Source organism: Vipera berus, assembly GCF_964194415.1.
Source record: "Vipera berus genome assembly, chromosome: 8".
NCBI classification, from domain to species: Eukaryota; Metazoa; Chordata; class Lepidosauria; order Squamata; family Viperidae; genus Vipera; species Vipera berus.
In genome coordinates, this window is record NC_138211.1 from 2,206,111 (window position 1) to 2,227,455 (window position 21,345).

General features: G+C 43.2%; 1 protein-coding gene across 1 annotated transcript in view; it reads right to left on the minus strand.

Annotated features, from left to right (window-relative positions):
* SIK2 (salt inducible kinase 2) overlaps positions 1 to 20,925 on the minus strand; it is a 47,201-nt gene extending 26,276 nt beyond the window's left edge. The window contains exons 1-3 of the mRNA XM_081334000.1: positions 20,707 to 20,925; positions 10,857 to 10,973; positions 6,300 to 6,363 (exon numbers count right to left, since the gene is read on the minus strand). Coding sequence (XP_081190126.1) covers positions 6,300 to 6,363; positions 10,857 to 10,973; positions 20,707 to 20,913 — 388 coding nt within the window. The 5' untranslated portion in view covers positions 20,914 to 20,925. The remainder of the gene's footprint in view (positions 1 to 6,299; positions 6,364 to 10,856; positions 10,974 to 20,706) is intronic.
* Positions 20,926 to 21,345: the final 420 nt, after the last annotated feature.

Below are 21,345 nucleotides of genomic sequence, written 5' to 3' on the forward strand. Positions count from 1 at the left end.
CAAGTCATAAAAGAGCCAAGGTTGCCTACCCCTGACCTAGAGTCTCCTTAGGTCATTTTAATTGGGGTAATTCAGAAGAACTGGAAATCACCACAGTTTGAAACAGAACAATAGCTGGAATAAACAGATCTTTCACTTGAATATGAGGCAGTTTCCTGTCCTGCAGAAATCCAAAAGTGGAGCAACTTGAACCAGGCTGACATCCCAGGGATTGTGACTAAACAGGAGTCCAGTCCAATGAAGATACCAGCTGTTGGGATTTTCCTTTCTCAAGAATTTCCAAAGTCGTCTCTCTCTCTCTCTTTTCTTCCCTTCCTTATTATTACATTACGTATTTGCCAGCTAGGAAATCCTGGGAAAAAGTTAAAAGGAAATCGAGCTAGGAAAATTTAAATACGTGTATGAGGCACTTGGCAGACGAAGCTGTTCTGGAGCCTCTTTATGTGCTGGGGAAAAAGAGTCACAAGTGCATCAGGGAATCACTTCATTTACAGGACCTTCTGACCCTATTACTTTTCTTCTGGAGGAACCACGAGAGTTGCAAGCCTTCAAGGGAAGGCTGGATTGCCAAACTGCCTGGGTGAAGTCCACGCTTTGTTCAGTGCCAGCTCGACTCAAAATTCAAGCTTCGGCAAGAAAGAAAAGCCATTTAATTTAGCGTACTTGGTACAGATTAGCGCTAAGATTAATAATCAGATTTTATGAAAGCAAGCAACTTTTTAAGAGGCTCCAAAGGCCTCTGGGGATTGTGACCCAGCCACAAATGCAGCCTGTGAGGCCTCTCCTGTTTCACACGCTAACAGCATGGAAAATCTGACTTGCCGACTCTCTGCTATTTAAGGAAGGAAAAGAACAACAGCCAGAATCTACAATTTTGGATCAACCAGAGATCGGTGTTTTTCATATTTCCCAACTTAAAGAGGCATAGACTTCCACTCCCAGAAGTCCCCAGCCAGCACTAATGTTTGAAAAACATTGCATCAGAAGATGAACATGGGTTAAGATATGGCCCTTAACTCATCATTTAGCCAGGAGAGGCTATGTGCTGTGGCCTTATAGTCTTTATAAAAGACTCTGGGGAATACCACAAACCCTTGGGGAACAAGCAGAGGCACAGGTAAAGAGTACTTTAAAGGGAAGTAACAATAACAATAATAAGAGTTGGAAGGGACCTTTGAGGTCTTCTAGTCCAACCCGCTGCTCAGGCAGGACACCCTATACCATTTTGGATAAATGCCTGTCCAACTTAAAAATCTCCAGTGTTGGAGCAACCAAAACATCTGTAGGCAAGCCATTCCACTGGTTAATTGTTGTCATTGTCAGGAAACTTCTCCTTAATTCCGGATTGCTTCTCTCCTTGATGAGTTTCCACCTGTTGCTTCTTGTCCTGCCTTCGGTGGTTTGGAGAACAGGTTGACCCCCTCTTCTTTGTGGCAGCCCCGAGATATTGGAACACCGCTATGTCACGGCACCCCTGGTCCTTCCTCGAGTAGATCCTTGAGCTGCTATTGTTACTTACCAACAGAATTAGCGGGAGAAATACACAACCTGGACTTAAGTGCTTTGTATTTACATAGCCTCCTCCAACTATTTGCTTTCTGGACGTGGTATCAGTACAGATGTGGTACCGTGCCTGGCTTAGCAAAGGGTACATTTGGCCCCTGTGTCCGGAGGCTCTTCTCCGATATCATGTTAGATAAATGTAATATTAAACCCAGTCCCCTCTCCTTATCAGTTCTGAACGTTCGCAAGGCTCCCGGGAGAAAGGCAGTCAAACAAGGAGCTGAGGTCACCAAAAGAAATCCTCACGTTATAACAGAAGAGGCTGGTAAAAGTGACCATATGCAACCAGGCCGTGGTGCTTAAGTGGCCGAGGAGGCATCAAAGCTTCTTCAGAGTATTAAACATGTGACAAAATGCAGGAGTCCACGTCACGTGCTCTTACGGCAAGAAAGGTGGATTTAATATAAACCCAACTAACGCGGTGTTGACGGGAAAAAGGAAACATTTCCCCCGACAGAAGGCAGATCTGTTATTTATTTCTGCTGACTTTTATTATCAACAGCGTCCCTGTTCTGGGCTCTTATAAAATGCCTTTGTGCACATGTTGCTCATCTACATTCAAGGCAATGGAAAGTCTACTTTTCGTGGTTAAGCTGTTGAGGAAGAAAGCAGATGACAGAACAACAGAGTTGGAAGGGACCTTGGAGGTCTTCTAGTCCAACCCCCTGCTCAGACAGGGTTTCCTACACCATCCCAGACAGATGGTTGTCCAAGCTCTTCTTCAAAACCTCCAGTGATGGAGCGCCCACCACTTCTGGAGGCAACTTCCATGGATTGAGCAAGCTGCTCCGCTAGTTTATTGTTCTCCCTGCCAGGAAATTCCTCCTTAGTTCCAGGTTGCTTCTCTCCTGGATGAGTTTCCATTCGTTGCTTCTTGTTTTAATCATTATCAATACAACCTTGAGGGGGTTTTGTAGACAATAATCCAGCTAGCCTATTGGTCTTTTTATGGTTTCCCCCTCTCTCTTCAGTTCTTTTGTATTATTATTTTTAAAAAAAAAACAATTTATTTGCATAGAAAGAAAATGCCCATTTTTTCTAAAGCAACACTTTCAGAGTTGAAACCCTTTCTAGGTTACAAGTGATATTTTACGCAAAACTCTGGCATTCTGAGCGTGGCTCTGCATATATTTTTTTTTAATACCGGGAAGACTTTTGATTCACATACATTATGTATGTAATTAAAAATATATGCAAATGCTACCGCACTTCAAAAATCGGTTCTTTGGATTGTGGCCCTTGACTTTCAATTTAAACATTACTGGGGATAAAATTCCTTGTGGGAAATTTTTAACATTCTTAAGAGGCCACATTTTTGAAAGCAGGTGGATTTTGCATTATAAAAGGCACCAGTTCATTCCTTCCACAACAGTAGCACAAAGACACACACACACACACACACACAAACACGTCAGGCCTCAACTTATAACCCTCCATTTAGTGATCCTTCCAAGTTACAATGGCACTGAAAAAAGTGACTTACAACTGATCCTCACACTTACGACCGTTTGCAGCATCCAAGGGCCACCTGATCCCCTTTTGCGAGCTTCCCAGGCAGCTTCTGACAAGCAAAGTCAATGGGGGGGGGGAACCAGATCTGCTTAATGATCATGCGATCCACTTAACGTCTGCAGTGATTCGCTTAACAGCCATGGCAAAAAGGTTGTAACATCGAGCACAACTCTAGATGTTTATGTTCGAGCAGGGATGTCATGTCTGCTTGCTTGTGTGCAATGCGCTGGACTTAAGTTATGTTCTATTTAGCACTGCATGAAGTTCGAAACAGTGGAATACATTACTGATCCTTAACCTCAGTAAGTAAAACTGTCGATGTAGAACGGGATATTACAGATTATACCAGAGGGGCAGAATCCAGAAAAAATTCCTGCAGAAAGAAGCTGACCATAAATAAATAATTTTTTTTTAAAAAAAAAACCCCACCGATTTTGTTCTCGCACGCAAGCTGATGCCTCAGTGAGGAATTTTCCTCTTAAAAGATTTCGCTCTGAGCCCTGGAAATAATGTACAATAATGCATCCAACAGAACAAAACAAAAAACCAACAAAAAAACCCCAACCCAGGCTCTCCAGGAAGCAGAAAACGGTGAAAGCACCAAGGGCCTGCTTTTTCTAAATGGTGAAACACAGAAAGGCTTTAAAAAATGAGCAGAACCATAGCATTTATCCAGGAAGGATGGTTAAACAGCACAAAACCAGGGGGGGCCCATGCCTTCCAGGAAATTGACATATCTCAGAGCAGCAAGGCGCCTCAATGAAGAAGCGAAGCGTGACAAAAATAGTCCCAAGCCACTGTTTCTCAACCGTGACCACTTTCAGATGTGCCCCCTTGGCTGGGGAATTCTGGGAGCTGAAGTCCACACATCTGAAGATGACCAAGGTTGAGAAAAACAGGTCTTAACCTCTCCCCATTTTATGCTCACAGAAAATGGGCTGAATTGGGCACGGGAGAACATTCTCCGAATCAATTAATCGTGGTGACGTGGCAGATACCTCCAAGAATTCTCACTGGCATCTCTCTTCTTGGGAGGGTTTGGAGCCATATAATGCTCGTTCCACCGTTTGAATTTTATCTCAATTTATCTTCTGCAGAAGCTGGGCCAAGGGATGGATTAGGCTCAAGGCCATGGAAGACAACTCACCCTACCAGGAGACCGAAGTCTTCTGGCTGTCCTTGGTGTTCTCCGAGCTTGGTAGTTTCTGAGCGTGTTGTTTTATCAGCAGGTTATCAACCTAGATAACATAATCAGTAGCTCTGATGATGTTACCCAGTTTGGTAATGAAATGTCTGCAAGAAAACCACCCGGCTCAGAAACCACAATACAGCCCTGAGCTACACATCCTCTCTTCTGTCGGGATGAAACTCTTGCCTACCGCTTGTCTATCAGGGACCCGACTGAAATTCTTCCGCCATTAATCTAGCAAAGCCTCAAAGCTATTCCAGAATAGAAACCAAGAGTGCTGCCTATTAGTCATCCTCTGGATTTTGTGTTCTGAAACATCCTAACACAAGAAGTACCCAAGGAAATGTGTTATTGGAGGAAGTCACCCTGAGCTAAACGATCTATCACGTGTCACCTTTTGCACAACCCAACCACAGAACTGGCAATCTTATCCAACTACAACTCAAGATAAAGCTGGTTAATTAGATTAACGACAGCCTTTACATTTCAGCTCTTAAAAGATTTCTACGGTTGGCTTCTTACTGCCTAATCCTTTGCAAACCTTATCTGGTTAAACACTCCTGGGGCATTCTGATTATTTTGGTTACACACTGGGAACCTTCAACATGTTCCTTCTCTAGTGTAATCTCATAAATGCCGTCATCGATCAGCAATGCCCTTCGGCAGTGGTTTCTCAACCTTGACAACTTTAAGAAGCGTGGACTTCAACTCCCAGAATTGCCTGCCTGGGGAATTCTGGGAGCTGAAGTCCATACATCTTAAAACTGTCAAGGCTGAGAAACAGGGTCCTTCGGGATTCCCTGTAGAACAAAGAAAGGCAAACTTTGCACAAAAGAATGACTCGACACAAATTTGACCATGAGGATTCCAAATAAGGACAAAATAGTATCAAAGTACTTTGGTTTCCAAAGGAATTCCATGACAGATCTCACAATAGCCATTTGGGGGGAAAAATAATAACAGCAGCATTGAGGGAGAGACTGCTGAACAAACATGCATCAAAAAGTTTTAGGCTATCTCAAAAGGTCTCAACAAGCCCAGTGTATTTTTAACGTTACAATCGTTAACTGACAAAATAATCTGTTTTATATATAGCCTGTAATTGCAAAAGTATCCCAGTTCCACACCTTCTCTCTTCCACTTTAAATCCTACATCAGTTTGGCCACTTCAGACAACTGATGAAATGAATTATATCTCACAAGTTTATATTTTTAATAAAAGGCATTAATCCGAAAGTGTGCTATCTCTTCCTGATTTGGGGGAAACAAACAGGAAGAATCTGGGACTATCTTTTCAGGCTTTTTATTAAAAGGCACAAACTTGTGAGATAAGCTCATTTCTCCCTTAAAATGATGACCACACCCCACAGCACTATGGGATTGTGCCAGTGAGATTACACGCTATCCTTTTGCAGATGTGCAATTTCAAACTTCCCCTTCTGCATCTTATGTATAGGAGTGGAATAAATGTTTCAAAGCTATGCAAAACCCAAAAAAAGTTGAACTTAGATTCCGAGAACATTTGCAGAACAGATTATTGCAGGACACAAGAAATTGTTCTGGAATCCCAATCAATGGTTACTAATGATAAAAAAATTGTTTGTTTTAACTGTTGATACCAGACAGCCAAAGTAAATTGTGTTCGCAGTGAAATGTTTGCCATTTGCCCTAAAACATGGTTGGGATGTAGGAATCTGTGTTGTTAAGTTCTGGGTTGCCATCATCTTAGCCAACACTAGCAATAATCTAAGAGAAGGGAAATTGAAATTTTTGAAGCCTGCAGCTTCCCCTTCTGAAACAAAGCACCATCCTTGGAGAAATACTTACAGGGCACAGAGTGCCAATGAAAAGAGGAACCGTCTTAATTATGGGACCGGGGAAAATAATCTATGGTCCAAAATCCCCAATCTTTGTTTCTGGACGACTGAGCAGAGAAAAGCTTCTATTTTTAAGAGCAAAGATAATTTCCAAATTCATTACAGTATGCAGCTGCTGAAATAAATCAATGAGCTATTTTTATAGTCAGAAAACATACCAAATATTTCTCCATTTTTGGCATATTCTGTCACAAGGTACAGCATGCTTTTGGTCTCCATCACCTGTGAATGAAAGAAATAAAACATCACTTTAGCTGGCAAAAAAAAGAGGGGGGGGGAAATCCCAGGAACTCTTGGAAGCAACTTTTTCAGTATTTTTCTGACGTAAATGAGACACCGGAGTTATCATTACACGTTTAAAAATTCTAAATTACTTCAAGAATTCAAAGGTGAAAGCAGGATGGAGATCAAGCTTCCCTAAATTGGTAATTAAAGGGAATGCCTCATTACTGGAACACAACCAACCTTAAGATATATTGAGATTTCTCAGAATAAACTGCAAGATGTAGCCTGAAAGTTGTGGGATTTGAGCCAATGTGCTGAAGCAGTAAGTTCTAAACTAGCAGGAGAACAAATAAAATCCATAGTTCTGAATTCTGCTTCTAGCATTTATTGTGGGATGCCAAATATAAGAAAACAATGCCAGATACTTTTAATCTTGAAAGCAAAGACAAGATAAATCACTTGGCACTGAAATGTTTAGATCTGTTTTCTGGGAAGATCTGTCTCATTAAACAATTCTCCAATGGCTTTTGCGCAAAATAGGAAAACAAATAAGAACGGCAACAGAATATCCAAAGTCTTGCAAGAACAGAATTTTCCTGTTGAGGGTTCCTGCCAGTCAACCATATTCTTCTCCAGGATGTTATAATTTGGGGGCAAAGAGAAGACAGAAGTGGTCAACTGATGTATTTTAGACAAACTAACTAGAACAGAAACAATTTCTGTCTCCCAAATGTTTAAATATGAAAATGAAGGAATTGGATGGAGTCCACAAAGGTTTATGCCAAAATACATTTATTTGCTTTCATGCTATCACAAGACACTTCCAAAAACTTCAAATGTTTTTCCCCCCAAATCGAATAGAGATTGCAAATCCTCGTGGCAGAGCGAGAGATGCTGGCGTTAGTGAAAAATCATCTCACTTAGAATGTTAAAAGCAGTTTTGTTAGGACAAAGGAGAGACCAAAAACGCCTTTAATATGCAGAAATTTAGAGAATTGAAAAGCTTGGAGAGTTCTTCTTGGGCCTTGAGAAAGTTTGACGTCATGGCCAAAGTAATCTCTTGATCAATGGGAGGAAACTCTGCAGCTAGAAGACGTGCAGTGATGGTGAGCCAGGGGTGTAGCAATTCAGACACGGCCTCTTGACGCACACAAATCATCAAACTCTTCAACACAATTTCTCTGGTTGAGATAAAGGATGCCAGCTCTTCACCATAGTTGCTTAGAAGAGAAGGGATCTCTCTCTCTCTCTCTCTCTCTTGCTAGCTATGCATCCATCATATCTATCTATCTGTCTGTCTGTCTGTCTGTCTGTCTGTCTGTCTGTCTGTCTGTCTATCTATCTATCTATCTATCTATCTATCTATCTATCTATCTATCTATCTATCTATCTATCTATCTATCTATCTATCTATCTATCTAATTTTTACACTATCCCATCTCACCTAAGTAATTCTGGGCACTTTGCAAACTATACTATAAAATAATATAAAAACATGACTAAAAGCACAGATAAAAAGAGAATTAAAAAGCAAGATTAAAATTAACAAATGAAAAGTAAAAAAAAATCAGAGTTAAGAAATCAGCAAGGCTGAAGAGATTCGCATGAAACTCCATCCAACTCCTAAGCCTGAAATCACTGGAAGGATTTGGTTCATCCGAAGTCAAAGAAAGTCCCAACTACTCAGTAACAAAAGTAAAGACTGTTTAAAGAGGACTCAAAGAGGACTGTTGACAGCTAGCTGCTTTTTCCAGAAGATCTCAGAGCATGAAATAGGGTTATGTTATTTTTTATGATCTGGATCGTTCTCATTTCTAAATTCCAGCTCAAATAAGTCTGCTGTTCATTTTATAACATCACCATTAACTTCTTGATTTATAGCATACTGTCAATATTGAGACATGATTTAATAAAAGCGAACCGCACAACTCACAAGCCAGACCTCGTTAAACCAAACGGGGAGATCTCTTTTTCTTGAGATTCAACATTTAATCCGGGTAATTTGTTAATGACATGGGGTAAACTAACCAAGAGAGTTCTAAGCAAGGCCTTTATGTAGATTTACAATGATCTGAACCCGTTAGTATCTGGTGGTTCGTAGCACTGCCTCTGAGAAACTCTTGTCCATTTCACTGATTCATGTCTGGGATTTGCTCCTGATTTACTAGATCCCTGTCAGTGCTTAGAACTTCTACATTTGAATTTTGGCTCAGTCCAGTGTGAAATTTCAACTACTTCCTACTTTGGTTCTACAACTGGCTGTCGTCATTTCAAGCATCTGGTTGTCTAATGAGAAAGACTTGCCTACAAAACCAAACCATCCTTTTTTATCAGACAGATCAACAGGAGTATGGAAACAAGTAGTGTTTAACTGTTAAAGGGGCATAATGTAGCTTTCCATATCAATGCAACATAAATTCCTGACTGCTTAATGCTTTGTGCGCCTACCACCCGCATATGATAAAAGATAATCAATGCTAATGGAACATGGTGCTCTAAACAAGTCCTCAAGGAAATTTCTAGGACCTTTATTTGATTGATCCTAAGATGAACCTCTTTTTTGTAGGACAATATGGCTATATAACAAGGAAGGCAAATGTCACACGGTCTACTTAAACTTTCAAACTTATTTAAGTGTCACAGCTACAGAGCTATACTGAATGAATTAGATCAGCTTACAAAGCTTTTGCTCTGAGAACTAAGGAAACTCTACTTTCCTACTCTTTAGATCAAGGGTCCCCAACCTTGGCAACTTTAAGACTTGTGGACTTCAACTCCCAGAATTGCTCAGCCAGCAAAGCTGAAGCCCACAAGCCTTAAAGTTGCCAAGGTGGGAGACTCCTGCTTTAGACCAAAGGTGGGCAACTCTAGCCCTTTTATGACCTGTGGACTTCAACTCCCAGAATTCCTGAGCCAGCCATGTATGGCTAGCTCAGGAATTCTGGGAGTTGAAGTCCACAGCTTTAAAGGGGTCACAGATGCCCACCTTTACACCATGAGCAAAAGTCAAGGATGAAGATGGAAGCAGGCAAATTATAGATTTTTGAAATACCACCGTTCACTCTTCCGCGTTAGGAAATTGTGGAGTAGCGAATCGCTCTACTTGAACATGCGGATGCAAAGCTATTCAGGTCAAACTGCAGATTACATAAACAGGATCATGTGAAAGACGAAGTCCCACTGATCCATCTGACCTTACATTAGCCTCAAGTGGCTCACTGCATTCCTAAAAGTCTCTTAGCTAGGATTCTTCCCCAACGTGGCTTGTTAGTAAGAAAGTGGGCTGATGAATGTTGGCTTTTTGCTCCCACTTCACTCTTTCTTCATGCAGGGGCATATAAACTAACCAGCAACCAGGATGGAAGTGTTCAGCATTATGCCCAAAACGTGGCCCCCTATAAGCCTGGATTTAAACATTTCCAAACCATTTCAAACCACAGTTCCTTGAAGACCAACAATCCAGGAGTCAAGCCATTCAGATATATGATGGTTTACCCTGAAAGTCCTTGGATAGCATAGCTGTCCCTGCAGGTACAGTAATGGCCAAAACTGTGGAATTTTGAGGTTGGATGGCTTATAACGCCATCTTTTTTTTGGAGTAGTACCATAAAATTATATATCAATGGAAAGATAATTTAATCAAGAATGTAATGCAACAAAGTTTGTTCAATTATCTGTACTGTATTCTATGAAAAGTTATAGCCAAATAACCATAAAAAGGAAGCACAACTTGCTTAGGTTGATATCAGGTAGCTTTCCTTCATCCGATTGTAGCCAATGAGCATGAGTGTTTAGAGAGCCAACTGGGTGTCCTCTTGTTTCGACAATGAGCTGATCAGATCACAGTAGGATTCAGTTATTGATGTTATGTATTGAAGCTGAGAGGAGGACATTGGTCAATGTGTTATGTGATCGCTATCAAGTGGGTTGGGGGTTTTTGTGTTCTTTCATTTAGTGAGCTTGTAAAACGTAATAAAATTAAAGTAATGGTGCAAAGAGTTGACTGGTTGCCCAGAAAGTGATGTAAAATAGTATTATTAAGTGAACAAGTCTACAGTTATAAAGAAATTAGAAGAAAAATTGGTGAAAACCTAACCAAAGGTGGCATTTCTACCGTACACTTTTCCCAAAAGGTTTCCACAATTTTGGCCACTACTGTAGACGGAACCAAATAGGCACAAGTGTGCAACAATTTTAAACCCAGCTCCCCTTGGCCTTTGTGGCTGAAGTCAAGGGAAGTTCAGGCTTGTGAATTAATGAATTATTCAAAGCCATACAGTTGTTCACATTCAAAAAGGATGAAGCGAAAAACTAACTTTGAAGTAAGTATCAAATTGTTTCCAGATTTGTACACAGGGATTAATTAATTACTACTCAATAATTCAACCAACGGCAACCAGCCAAAGATAAATTCAGGAGCTGACTGGTAAGAAGGCTTGGTTCCCATCACTTTTTAACATTCAGATTTGACAGGAGAGAGGGTTACATACCTGATAAAGCTTGATAATATGTGGATGGTCCAGCATTTTCATGATCTGTACCTCCCGGTAAATTTTTTCCAGGTTTACAGAATCTAGCTGAGATTTGTCGATGATTTTTATTGCCACCTAGAAACACACAAGAGGAATGGATGATGTCAACCCTGCCTTGACAAACCATGTCACCAATGTGCAAAGAAACTGCACCCATCCAGTTTTGACTTGAGGGATGTACTGACTGTGCTCTAACAGTGGTGGTGAGTGGGAGCAAATATTATATTGTATAAAACCCGATGTTTCGTTTCTGTTACTTCCTAAAAGAATGGGATTCACACTCACTGGCCAAGGCATTACTCTGTAGCAACCTGTTTCAAAGACTTCTCCAACTCTCTTAAGCAGATGTTGAGAATATACGGGGAAATTGAGGAGTCACACAAGCAAACTTCCATTCCCATGAGACTGGATTCCCCTAATTTATCTCATTTTACTTTTAGTTATCCTGCTGTGAGAGAATGGGTGGCAGAACCTAGGGGCAAGGTGAAAAGAGGGACCAGCCTGGAATCCCTACATAGCCACAAGTAAGCTAATGCCAACGTTCCTTGAGTGCTGTTGATCCTTATCTATCTCTTAACAAGAGTTGACCACAAGTTGAGAAGATTCTTATAGCAATAAATCAGTCTAATTGAACCTTCACGTGTGGGACCTGGTCTTTGGAAGCTCTTGCTTAGCGGAGATCTGCTGATTCATATTCAGGGGCATCAACTTTTATTTTGGTTGTATTAAAATGGAACAAGTATTCACCCTTATCATGACAGCCAGGAACAGAAAGGAGAGCAAACGTTTTGAAGTTTATCACGGAAACGAAGGATAAGCAAGAAAGACCCAGTTGCTGAGAAAGTAGTCAGAAAACAAACAAATAAATAAACGAGACATTTGCTTCACACCAAAAGCAACCTCAAAGGTTGCTCCTATTAAAAGTTCATGACTAATATATTGTACATTAGTCATATGTGGAACTTACACTCTCCATGCTTGCAGGAGGAATCCCCCCACCTACTAATCCTCCGAGATGATGGAAAAAGTTCTTTAATGTAAAACTAATCCTTTCAGAATGTGCAACTGGAAAGCAAACTCAATGGAGCTGATTTATTGCAAGTTTCCCCATTTTAACTACGATTAATGTTTCGGACACTTAAAAAAAAGCCCCGTAGAGGTAGTCCTCGGTTTATGACCACAACTGAGCCCCAAATTTATGTTGCTAAGTAAGACGTTTGTTAAGTGAGTTTGGCCCACTTTACGACTTTTCTCGCCACACTGGCTAAGTGAATCACTGCCGTTGTTAAATTAGTCACACGGCTGTTAAGTGAATCGGGCTGCCCCATTGATTTTGCTCGTCACAAAAGGGGATCAGGTGGCCCCCGGGACAGTGTGACCGTTGTAAATGTGAGTCAGTTGTCAAGCATCTGAATGTAAATCACATAACCAGGGGGATGCTGCAACAGTTTGTTAAGTGTGAAAAATGGTTCCAGGTCACTTTTTTCAGTGCCGTTGTAACTTTGAGCGGTCACTAAATAAATTGTTGTAAATTGAGAACTACTTATATATCATTGTGCAATAGCTTAGGGAAGGGGTAGGCAACCCTTGGCTCTTTTATGACTTGTGGACTTCAAGTCCACAATCATAAAAGAGCCAACGTTGCCTACCCCTGGCTTAGGGAAGGCTAAACCACTTAAAACACACAAAAAAACCACAATTCCACCTATCTACAAATCTGTGTATTTTTTTTTTAAAAAAAGAGCCGAAGAGAGATATCCATTTAAAAACTAAGATATATCCATGTTAAAATTAAAATGTAGGGTTAGACCGCCTGAAAATTGCAGTGCATTGTCAGTGAAGAATCAGGCAAGAGCAGAGTGACCTCTAAAAAAACTAGTATGAATTGTTTCCTCTCTGGCATGCATACATCGCGAGACAGGCTTGGCTCCTAATTACACAACGACACAATGTGGTTTATTTGGTTTTCGTCTTATCAATTTTCTGAGTTTTCATTAAGTTGCTTTTCATCCAGTGTTATTCCGACTTGTTCGGCTGCCCCTTTTTTGTATATTGTACATCACATGGCCACATATTGAAGACAAGAGACAAAATGGCTCTAGCAGGCATTTCTCTACCCCAGTATTAAAAGCTGAAATCATTCCAGAAAGAGGAATGGTGAAAATTTCTAGGCAAGTAAAGGAAAATCTTTCTTTGTGGTTCATATTTAATCACCGTAATTTGCTGCTTGCAAGGGCAGTATAAAAACTGTGAGCTACAACAAGCTTACTACAGCCTCTCCAGAATGTCTCAAGATTGTTAAGAGAGCTATTCTCACCCTCTCGTTTGATGGGCTTCCAAGAAGGTCCCCTTGGCCCAGTAGGAGAGTAAAAAAAGGCTTCTTGAAACTTCTTTTAAGATTTGAATAAATCTTAACGGTTGTTAAGTCAAGGACTACCTGTCCTTCACACCTGTCCCCGAATATTCCCAGTCACGTTTTCTCTATCTGGGAGGGATTACTTTCCAAGTAGCTGTCATCAGCAACAGTACTGGACAGCAAATTCCACCCCGACCATCTGTGGAAATAAATTGGTGGTTTGAAGCAACAGGAAATTTGCATCCTTTCTGTTTTGTTTCGTTTTTGCCTTATCGGGAAAGTCCTTCTATCGTGAATCAAGTCTGAACCGACTCATCGAGGGCGCAAGGCTCCCAACGCTGCAAAGAGTTGTGCATTGGGAATGGAAAGCGAGGAAAGGGAAAGTCAATCTCTCTGGGAGAAGTATCAAACCCACACTTCTCTTGTTTACCCAACAGATAACCGGCTTATGAAAATGTCACAACATATCATTAAGAGGAGCAGGGCTTCCAAAGGAGACAGAAAGATGAATCACCAGAAAAGCCAGCTCTTATTAGAAATAGAAAATCTTGCATGGATCAAGGAAAAGGGGGGTGGAGGAGAAAAAAGAAAAAGGGAGAAAGAAGGGCCACGAAGCAGCTTGCACCGTTCAGACAAAACACATCCACAAAGATGCAGAGACATTTGTAGAGAGAAACGAAACAGACGGACCCGGCTTGTATTTTGGCAGCAGCACATTTCCCCCCCCCGCGCTATCAAATTATTTCCAAATAAAGTAGAATAAGGATCTTCTGTCCATTTTTGAACTAGGATATGTCACCTTCAGAGAGAATGTCCCAATCTTGCCGACTGTTGACCTGTGGACTTCAATTCTCAGAATTCCCCAGCCCGGGAATTGAAGTCCACAGGTCTTAAAGTTGCCAACAAATGAAGGCCAATATATATGTCCAAGGATAATAATGCTGCAGGATCCAAACTGGGTCGGTCACTAAAGGCAGGCAGTTCAAATGCTTATAAAAATCTACAAGAATCGGAACTGACGGTCCAAAGCAATTGGTGGTAGATAAGAGTCAATGGAATTCAAGGTGGGCTGGATTTAGATCTTTCGTGGGCACGAAGGGATGCCAGACTGATGACGCGCTTGACCCCTCCCTCCCTCGGGCCCAGCCTGGTCATCTCCTATACTGTCACTGCATCACAACACCACCCATAAACTGAGGACCACATAGGTTGTTAAATGACAAACAACAGGTTTTCCCAGAGAAGGGGTGCAGGGAATTGAGGGGGTGCTGCAGGCAAGCTAGCAACAGTAGTGGGGCGAGTCCTGGAAGTGTAGGCAGGAAGATGCACTGGAGAACAAGATCCCTGGGACATTTCTAGTGGGGCTTCTCGGAAGAAAAAGCAACTTAATGGTCCTTCCCTAATGGCTCCCCTATTGACTTAGGGAAGGTGAACAATGGTGACTGTGTGTTTGTGGGGACACCGTAACTTTGCAGACCAGTCACAAGCCCTCCTCCTTCACAGTCGTCTTAATTTTGAACGGTCATTGAATGAATGGCCATCAATCAGGGACAACCAGTATAAACTGGATGAAATAGGCGAGTTTTTAAATTCATAACAAGAAAAAAAGGACATCACTTAACCCAGTATTCAAAATGAAAAAGTGTACGTTTGAACCAAGAATCAAACAGCCTAGACTCAGAGTGTGACTGGATGGAGGCAGTGGATAAAATTGCAGGAATAGTCTAAAAGTGCTACCATCGCACTCCTGCCACTCAACTTAAAATACTGTTTAAATAAAATATATAATATTTCTAGCATTTTGTGCGGCTGGAGCCAAAAGTAAAAACTTCAGAACCTAAAAGAGATTTTAAAAATGGGGAGATGAGCAAATTTTGCTGTAAACTTTGCTCAGATTTCAGAGCTAATCCATCTCTCTGCCACTCCTTCATCCTCTCCTCACTATGTCTATCTATCTATCTATCTATCTATCTATCTATCTATCTATCTATCTATCTATCTATCTATCTATCTATCTGCAACATAACAGTTCTAAACAACGACAAAAGAAATTTCTTCTAAAGTATGCAAGCTAGGCAGTTCTAAGAAGTTCTCGGTAAGTCAGATGTTTCACACCAAAGCCAGTGTGGTCTATTATTCCACAAACATCTTCAGTTTCTCAAATCAGAAAAAGAATTCTATGCTAAACTAAGGCCAAAGCATTCCGATTACGACCAAATCTCCTTTGACTTTCTCTCCAGGTATTCTACTGCACACTAGGCCTTCACAGCTCAAGTCCTTGCAGAAGACCTGGCCACCAAGTGATATGTCTACTTTTTTTTAAAGCAGCCTATCAAGTTCAGGGCTTCACTATATTTTAGGTTTATTTTAGAAAATCCTGCTGAACATCAGTAAAGCTCAGCTTGGTAAAACAGCAAAAGCTACAACTCTCTTTTTTAACACCTGCGATGCAGTACCAAGCTTTTACACCTGAAACATTAGTGGGCCTTCATAATCTAAACCAAGTTTAGAAACTGGTTAATCCAAGCAAGACTTCTTATACTTCAAAAGTTTGCTTGTTTAAAATTTGACATACCATGAACCAATTTCAAACTTTCAGTATTAAAACTGGATTTTTAAAACCAACTATAGTTAATTCCAAACCCTGGAAGCCAAAAGACAGAAGCTTCTGAATTTGGTTTCTTGACTGCAAGGGTTAAGCGTGGGCCAGAACATTTATGAAAATTCATTTCGGTCCACCTCATCCCAGACTACTATCTAAGATGGCATAGCAACATTCTTCTTGCATATAAGACAAGGCTAAATGAAGCAGTGCATAACTTTAAACACCACGCAAGCTCTGTTCTGGGCAGAGCAATTAAAAGTGTTGTGTGATTTAATGCTCAAATTCTACTTGAGTGGGAATTCAACATTTTAAACGAGGCATACCAACAGCAAGAGAAAAAAAAAATCCCTACTTAAGAATCCTTTATTTCTAAAGAACCAATGGCCACCGAAGGAACATCACAGTGAGGAACATTGTGGCAAGCAGAGACAGAACCAGCAGTCTCTCCCTAGGATGACAGAATCCGTAGGAAAACGTTGTTTGCCCCATTCTACTCTTCCAAAAATATTCAGCTCTGATGGATTCAGCTTTAGGGGCTTGCACTGGAGCAACAGGCTGTAAACCAATTTATTCATTAGCTTTATGCCTTGGCTAAAGGCGCCACAGCCACAAATTGCTATTTAAGTGCCACAGCCCCTAAAAGGGAAGCCCTGATTAAACTGCATGGAAATGCCAGAGAACTGTTCTTTCTTGACACAATTTCTTTTTTCCTGAATGAATGGAGGAAAGATATCTATACGAGTTCTCACAAATGGAGTGATGCGGTCGGGATTTTAAACGTAATTATTTTTTTATTGAACTTGTGTACCATCAATTTCAACAAATTGACCAGCATCTACTCAATCTTTGTTCGGGTGTTGATATAAGGAAGCATTAGTCTTCAAGAATTTTTAAAAACCCACCGGATGTCTCAATTTAATACAACTGCTTTGTTTATTTAACACAGCAACCTATTTATCCACAGATAGTTCTCGACTTAAAATTTGTGTTGCTAAGTGAGACATTTGTTATGTGAGTTTTGCCCCGTTTTACGACCTTTTCTGCCACAGTTGCTAAGTGAATCACTGCAGTTGTTAAATTGGTACCATGGTTGTTAAGTGAATCCGGCTTCCCCATTAACTTGGCTGGTCAGAACATCGCTACAGGGGATCACATATTCCCAGGACATTGCAACCGTCATAAATATGAGCCAATTGCCAAGGGTCTGAATTTTGATCACGTAACCATGAGGACGCTGTAATGGTCGTAAGTGTGAAAAATGGTCATAAATCCCTTTTTTCAGTGCTGCTGTAACTTCGGTCACTAAATGAAATGTTGTAAGTCAAGGATGACCTGTATAATCACACATGCTCTGTGTATCCCACCCCAAAACCCTCGCAATGAACTTAACAAACCGCCTGCATTTCTGAAACAGGGTCCTTAAAAGCAAAATTATTCTACCGATGACAAATTTCAGAGAAAGGGCTTTGCATTCTGCGGAAAACCACACCACCAGCATGATCAAGGTGTGATTTTGAGGATAGTTAACAAGTGGAACCACAAAGCTACTTCCACAGCTTGTCCAAACATTTAAGGGCTGGCTGAGACAATCTATCCATGCTGTGTAGAACAGTCACACTTTGAAGATGTGCCTGCAGATTAGGCCCGGGGCATGCCTCCGGAGAATTTTCCTGCTAGGCACAAAAGAAGTGAAGTTTGTCAAAAGCTGCCAACGGGGCTGTGCTTTGGAAACCCGACAAGGAAAAAAAAATCACTTCTCCTTCGTCTTCCTTTCCAAACAAGCAAACACCATTAGCTAAAGAGAGGGAAAGGGTGCAAGATTAGAACAGACCTAGAATAGCTGATCTCCTTTGCTGGGATGGCAAGAGAGAGAGAGAGAGAGAGAGAGAGAGAGGGAGAAATTATGCACCCCATTGTATTCTCAGCTACTTGGGGGTGGGGTGGGAGAGAAAAGCTGCAAGGACAAAGGCCCAGCAGTGGAAAGGCGGATTTGTGCCGTCTACAAGGAGGCAGAAAACAGAAAGTGCTGGAGAAATGGGCTGATTAGCAGTTAAAAACCTGCATGGTTTGTGGTTATCTGCTTGTATCTCCAAAGCTTAAGTAATTGTTTAAAAAAGGGCCACATCTTCTTTCCTGGATGAGATTTATTTTCAATTTATTTTTGTTATGAGATTTATTTATCAACTTATTTTTCTTATGAGATTTATTTATCAACTTATTTTCCAAAGCACCAGAAGGCAAGACAAGAAGCAACGGATGAAAACTCCTCAAGGAGAGAAGCAACCTGGAATTAAGGAGAAACTTCCTAACCGTGAGAACAATGAACCAGTGGAACAGAAGTTGCCTCCAGAAATCGTGGACACTCCATCACTGGAGGTTTTTAAGGAGAAACCGGACAGCCACTTGTCTCAAATGGTATATGGCAGGGGTAGGCAACCTCGGCTCTTTCATGACTCGTGGACTTCAACTATGCTGGCTCAGGAATTCTGGGAGTTGAAGTCCACGAGTCATAAAAGAGCCGAGGTTGCCTACCCCTGGTATATGGTCTCCTGCTTGAGTAGGGGGTGGAATAGAAGACCTCCAAGGTCCCTTCCAACTCTATTCTGTCTGAACTCCCCACCCTACCCCCGGAAGTTATCCCATTTCTCCAATGGATTTCATGGATTTCCTCTCCAAAAAGGATCATAAATCCCCACCCCTTTATTCCTAATTCCAAATCTCTTCGAAGAGCAAGGAAATAACTCTTCACCATTCTACCACTGAGGCTGGTCCTGCCAGCTCATGGCCCTCTTAATCCCATTTTCCTTCAAGCTGGTTCATACTCTTTTCCTTCCTTCCTTTTGAAGGGTTTGGCATAGCGGGCTTTACTAGACACCGTCCCTGGATGGTGTATCTACACATTCACAGTGTTTTTCCTGAATAGAGCACTTCAGAAAGAGAGGCTAAGAAGATGCAGAAATCAAACAAAGCCTTTTGATCTTTGAAGGATGTCTTCCTGAAGACTTTCCTTTGGGTCGTGTCCGTACACAAAAGTCTCTGAAGTATATCCAGCTGCCGCGAGACAGCATTGTTCCCACTCATCTCTAGCCTGTGGGAACATCGTAATTATTTGGAGATGGGGAAAAGAGATCAGGGACCCTCCAATTTCATGAAGACCACCCTCTCCTGAGGTGCAGCCTACTCTTTTCCAAAGGGGCCACTTATTGAGGGGGTCCTCACATCATCTCTGGAAGTCTTCCATCTTTTTCTTTGCACCAGCTACTACTAATTTCTCAGGATCAGGAGTGGTAGTAGACTCTTGTATTTTATTATTATTATTTAAGAAACACAAAAGGCACCATTCAAAAAAAAAAGCTTTCCAAAGCCCCTTACAAGTGCAGCACCCACCAATTCAAATGTCATTCCAGGTTTCACATCATCAAGCACTGAAAAGCCACCACAACAATTCCCGCCCCCCCCAAAAAAAAATAACAGTAGCAATAGTAAGAGAGCAGCAGGAGTGCCAGGAGTGATAGGTGCCTTGGCTGCATTCCCAAAACAAATGGAGCAACCCTTGAATACCTTCAGCATTGGCAACATCTCCATCAATCTATTGCAAAAGGCAGCCCTACTTTGGATCAGCTCACATCCTGCCGTGAAACCTCTGACACCATCACACAACCCCTTCTGCCCGTCCCAGGTCCTTGGGAAGGACTGGAAAGGCGGATAAAAATGCCAAATGCAGTCTGAACGTCTGACGAGCCACAACAATACGTTACACTTGTACGCTCCCCGATTCTCAATAACCCCACAACAATCCAAATTACAATAAAAGGTAAACAATAAAGAAGAAAAATAAACTCTCTCTGGTCTGCTTAGAGTTGCCATAGGGCTCTCTGCACCTCCCCCCAGGAAAGGAGGCTGGGTAGAAAAGGCAACGTCTGAACCCGCCAGTCCTCTCCACATTCAGAGGGACGCCTTGAATCTACCCTCCACCCAGAGAGTAGGAATCTCCAGGGACGACCGTATCGTCTGGCTGGATCCACAGGGATCTCTGAGAAGATCTGAAGCGGCATTTGCCACCACTGGAGTCCAGTGGCACCACTCAGGATTCTTCTCCCAAAGCCTTGGGGGGGGGGCACCTCTGCACCAGTGGACATGCCCAAGCAATCTGCATGGGAGGGAGGGGGCTGTCCCCCTTTCAGAGCCTGCAATAGCATGCATAGTCTGCTGTATATAGTACATTTAAATGTGTGTTATGTAGGTGTACACTTTGAGAGCAAGCAACTAAATTTCATTTTCAATGTGTGCCATTGTGCCCACAGTAAAAAATGACAATAAAGGTTATCTCTCTGTCTGTCTATCCACCACCACCACCATCACTATCCCGAAGGTGCTTTTTCCAAAAGGCAACTGGCCTTTCTTGGGATTTGACCTTCGGGACCCCCATGGCCCGGATGAATCTCCATAGAAGCCCCTCTGCTCTTTCTCTTGCCCCTTGAGCCCGAGACTGCCCCTCCTTTCCTGGGGGGGACCCTTCTATCCTCCCACCTGCCCCCCCCAGCCCAGGGCCAGGTGGGCAGCAGGGCCAGCCTGTCTGCAGCATCGCTGCAGTCCCAACTTGGGGGGTGGGGGGTCACCCCTCCCCCAAAGCCCTGGCCATGCCCTGCCTGAATCCCTCCCTCCTCCCCCTCTGATTTCAGGTCTCAAACCTGGGGCGGGTTAGGGGGGGGTTTAAGACCGGGGGGGGCAATGCGCAGAGGGAAGCCCCCCCAACTGGATGCCCCCCCCGGCTAGGGGCCGTGGGTCAGGGAGAGCACCGCCTCCCGCCCCCCCCCCGTGTCTGTCCGGCGCCCCGTCCCTCTCACCTCGCTGCGCGTGATGCGGTGCCGGCCCAGCTTGACCACGGCGAAGTTGCCCTTGCCCAGCGTGCCCTCGATCTCGTAGAAGCCGACGCGCACCGGCACCGCGGGGCCGCGGGGCGAAGGCTGGGCCGGGGGCGGCGGCGGCGGCGGCGGGGGCTGCAGGAGCAGCGCGGCGGCCGGGGGGAGCCGCCGGGGCTCGGCCATCACCATGCTGCCCGGGTGGCTCCCGCGCCTCGCCCGCCGCCGCCGCCGCCGCCGCCGCCGCCAAGGACGGAGAGCCGCCGAGGGAGCCGGAGGGGACGGGGACGCGCGCGCGCTCCCACGCCCCGCCCCCGCCCGCGTCACTGCGCGCGTCACCGCGGGCGGAGCGCGTCGCCCGGCAACCGCCGCCCGCCAATCCGGGCGCTCGGCTCGGGGGGCGGGGCCGCTCCCGCCAAATAAAAGAAAAAGCCAGCGGGAGAGAGTCCCAGCGTGCCCCGCGCGAGGCAGCCCTCGCTCGGGGCTAGCTTGAGGGGGGGGGAGCGCTGCCGTGCCCGGTCGTCGGAATCGGACGCGCTTTTTTTTGTTTTTGTTTTTGTTTCCTCCCCTCCCTCTCAGCGAGGGGTCCCAATGGGTAGAGCAGGGGTCTTCAAACTTGGCCCT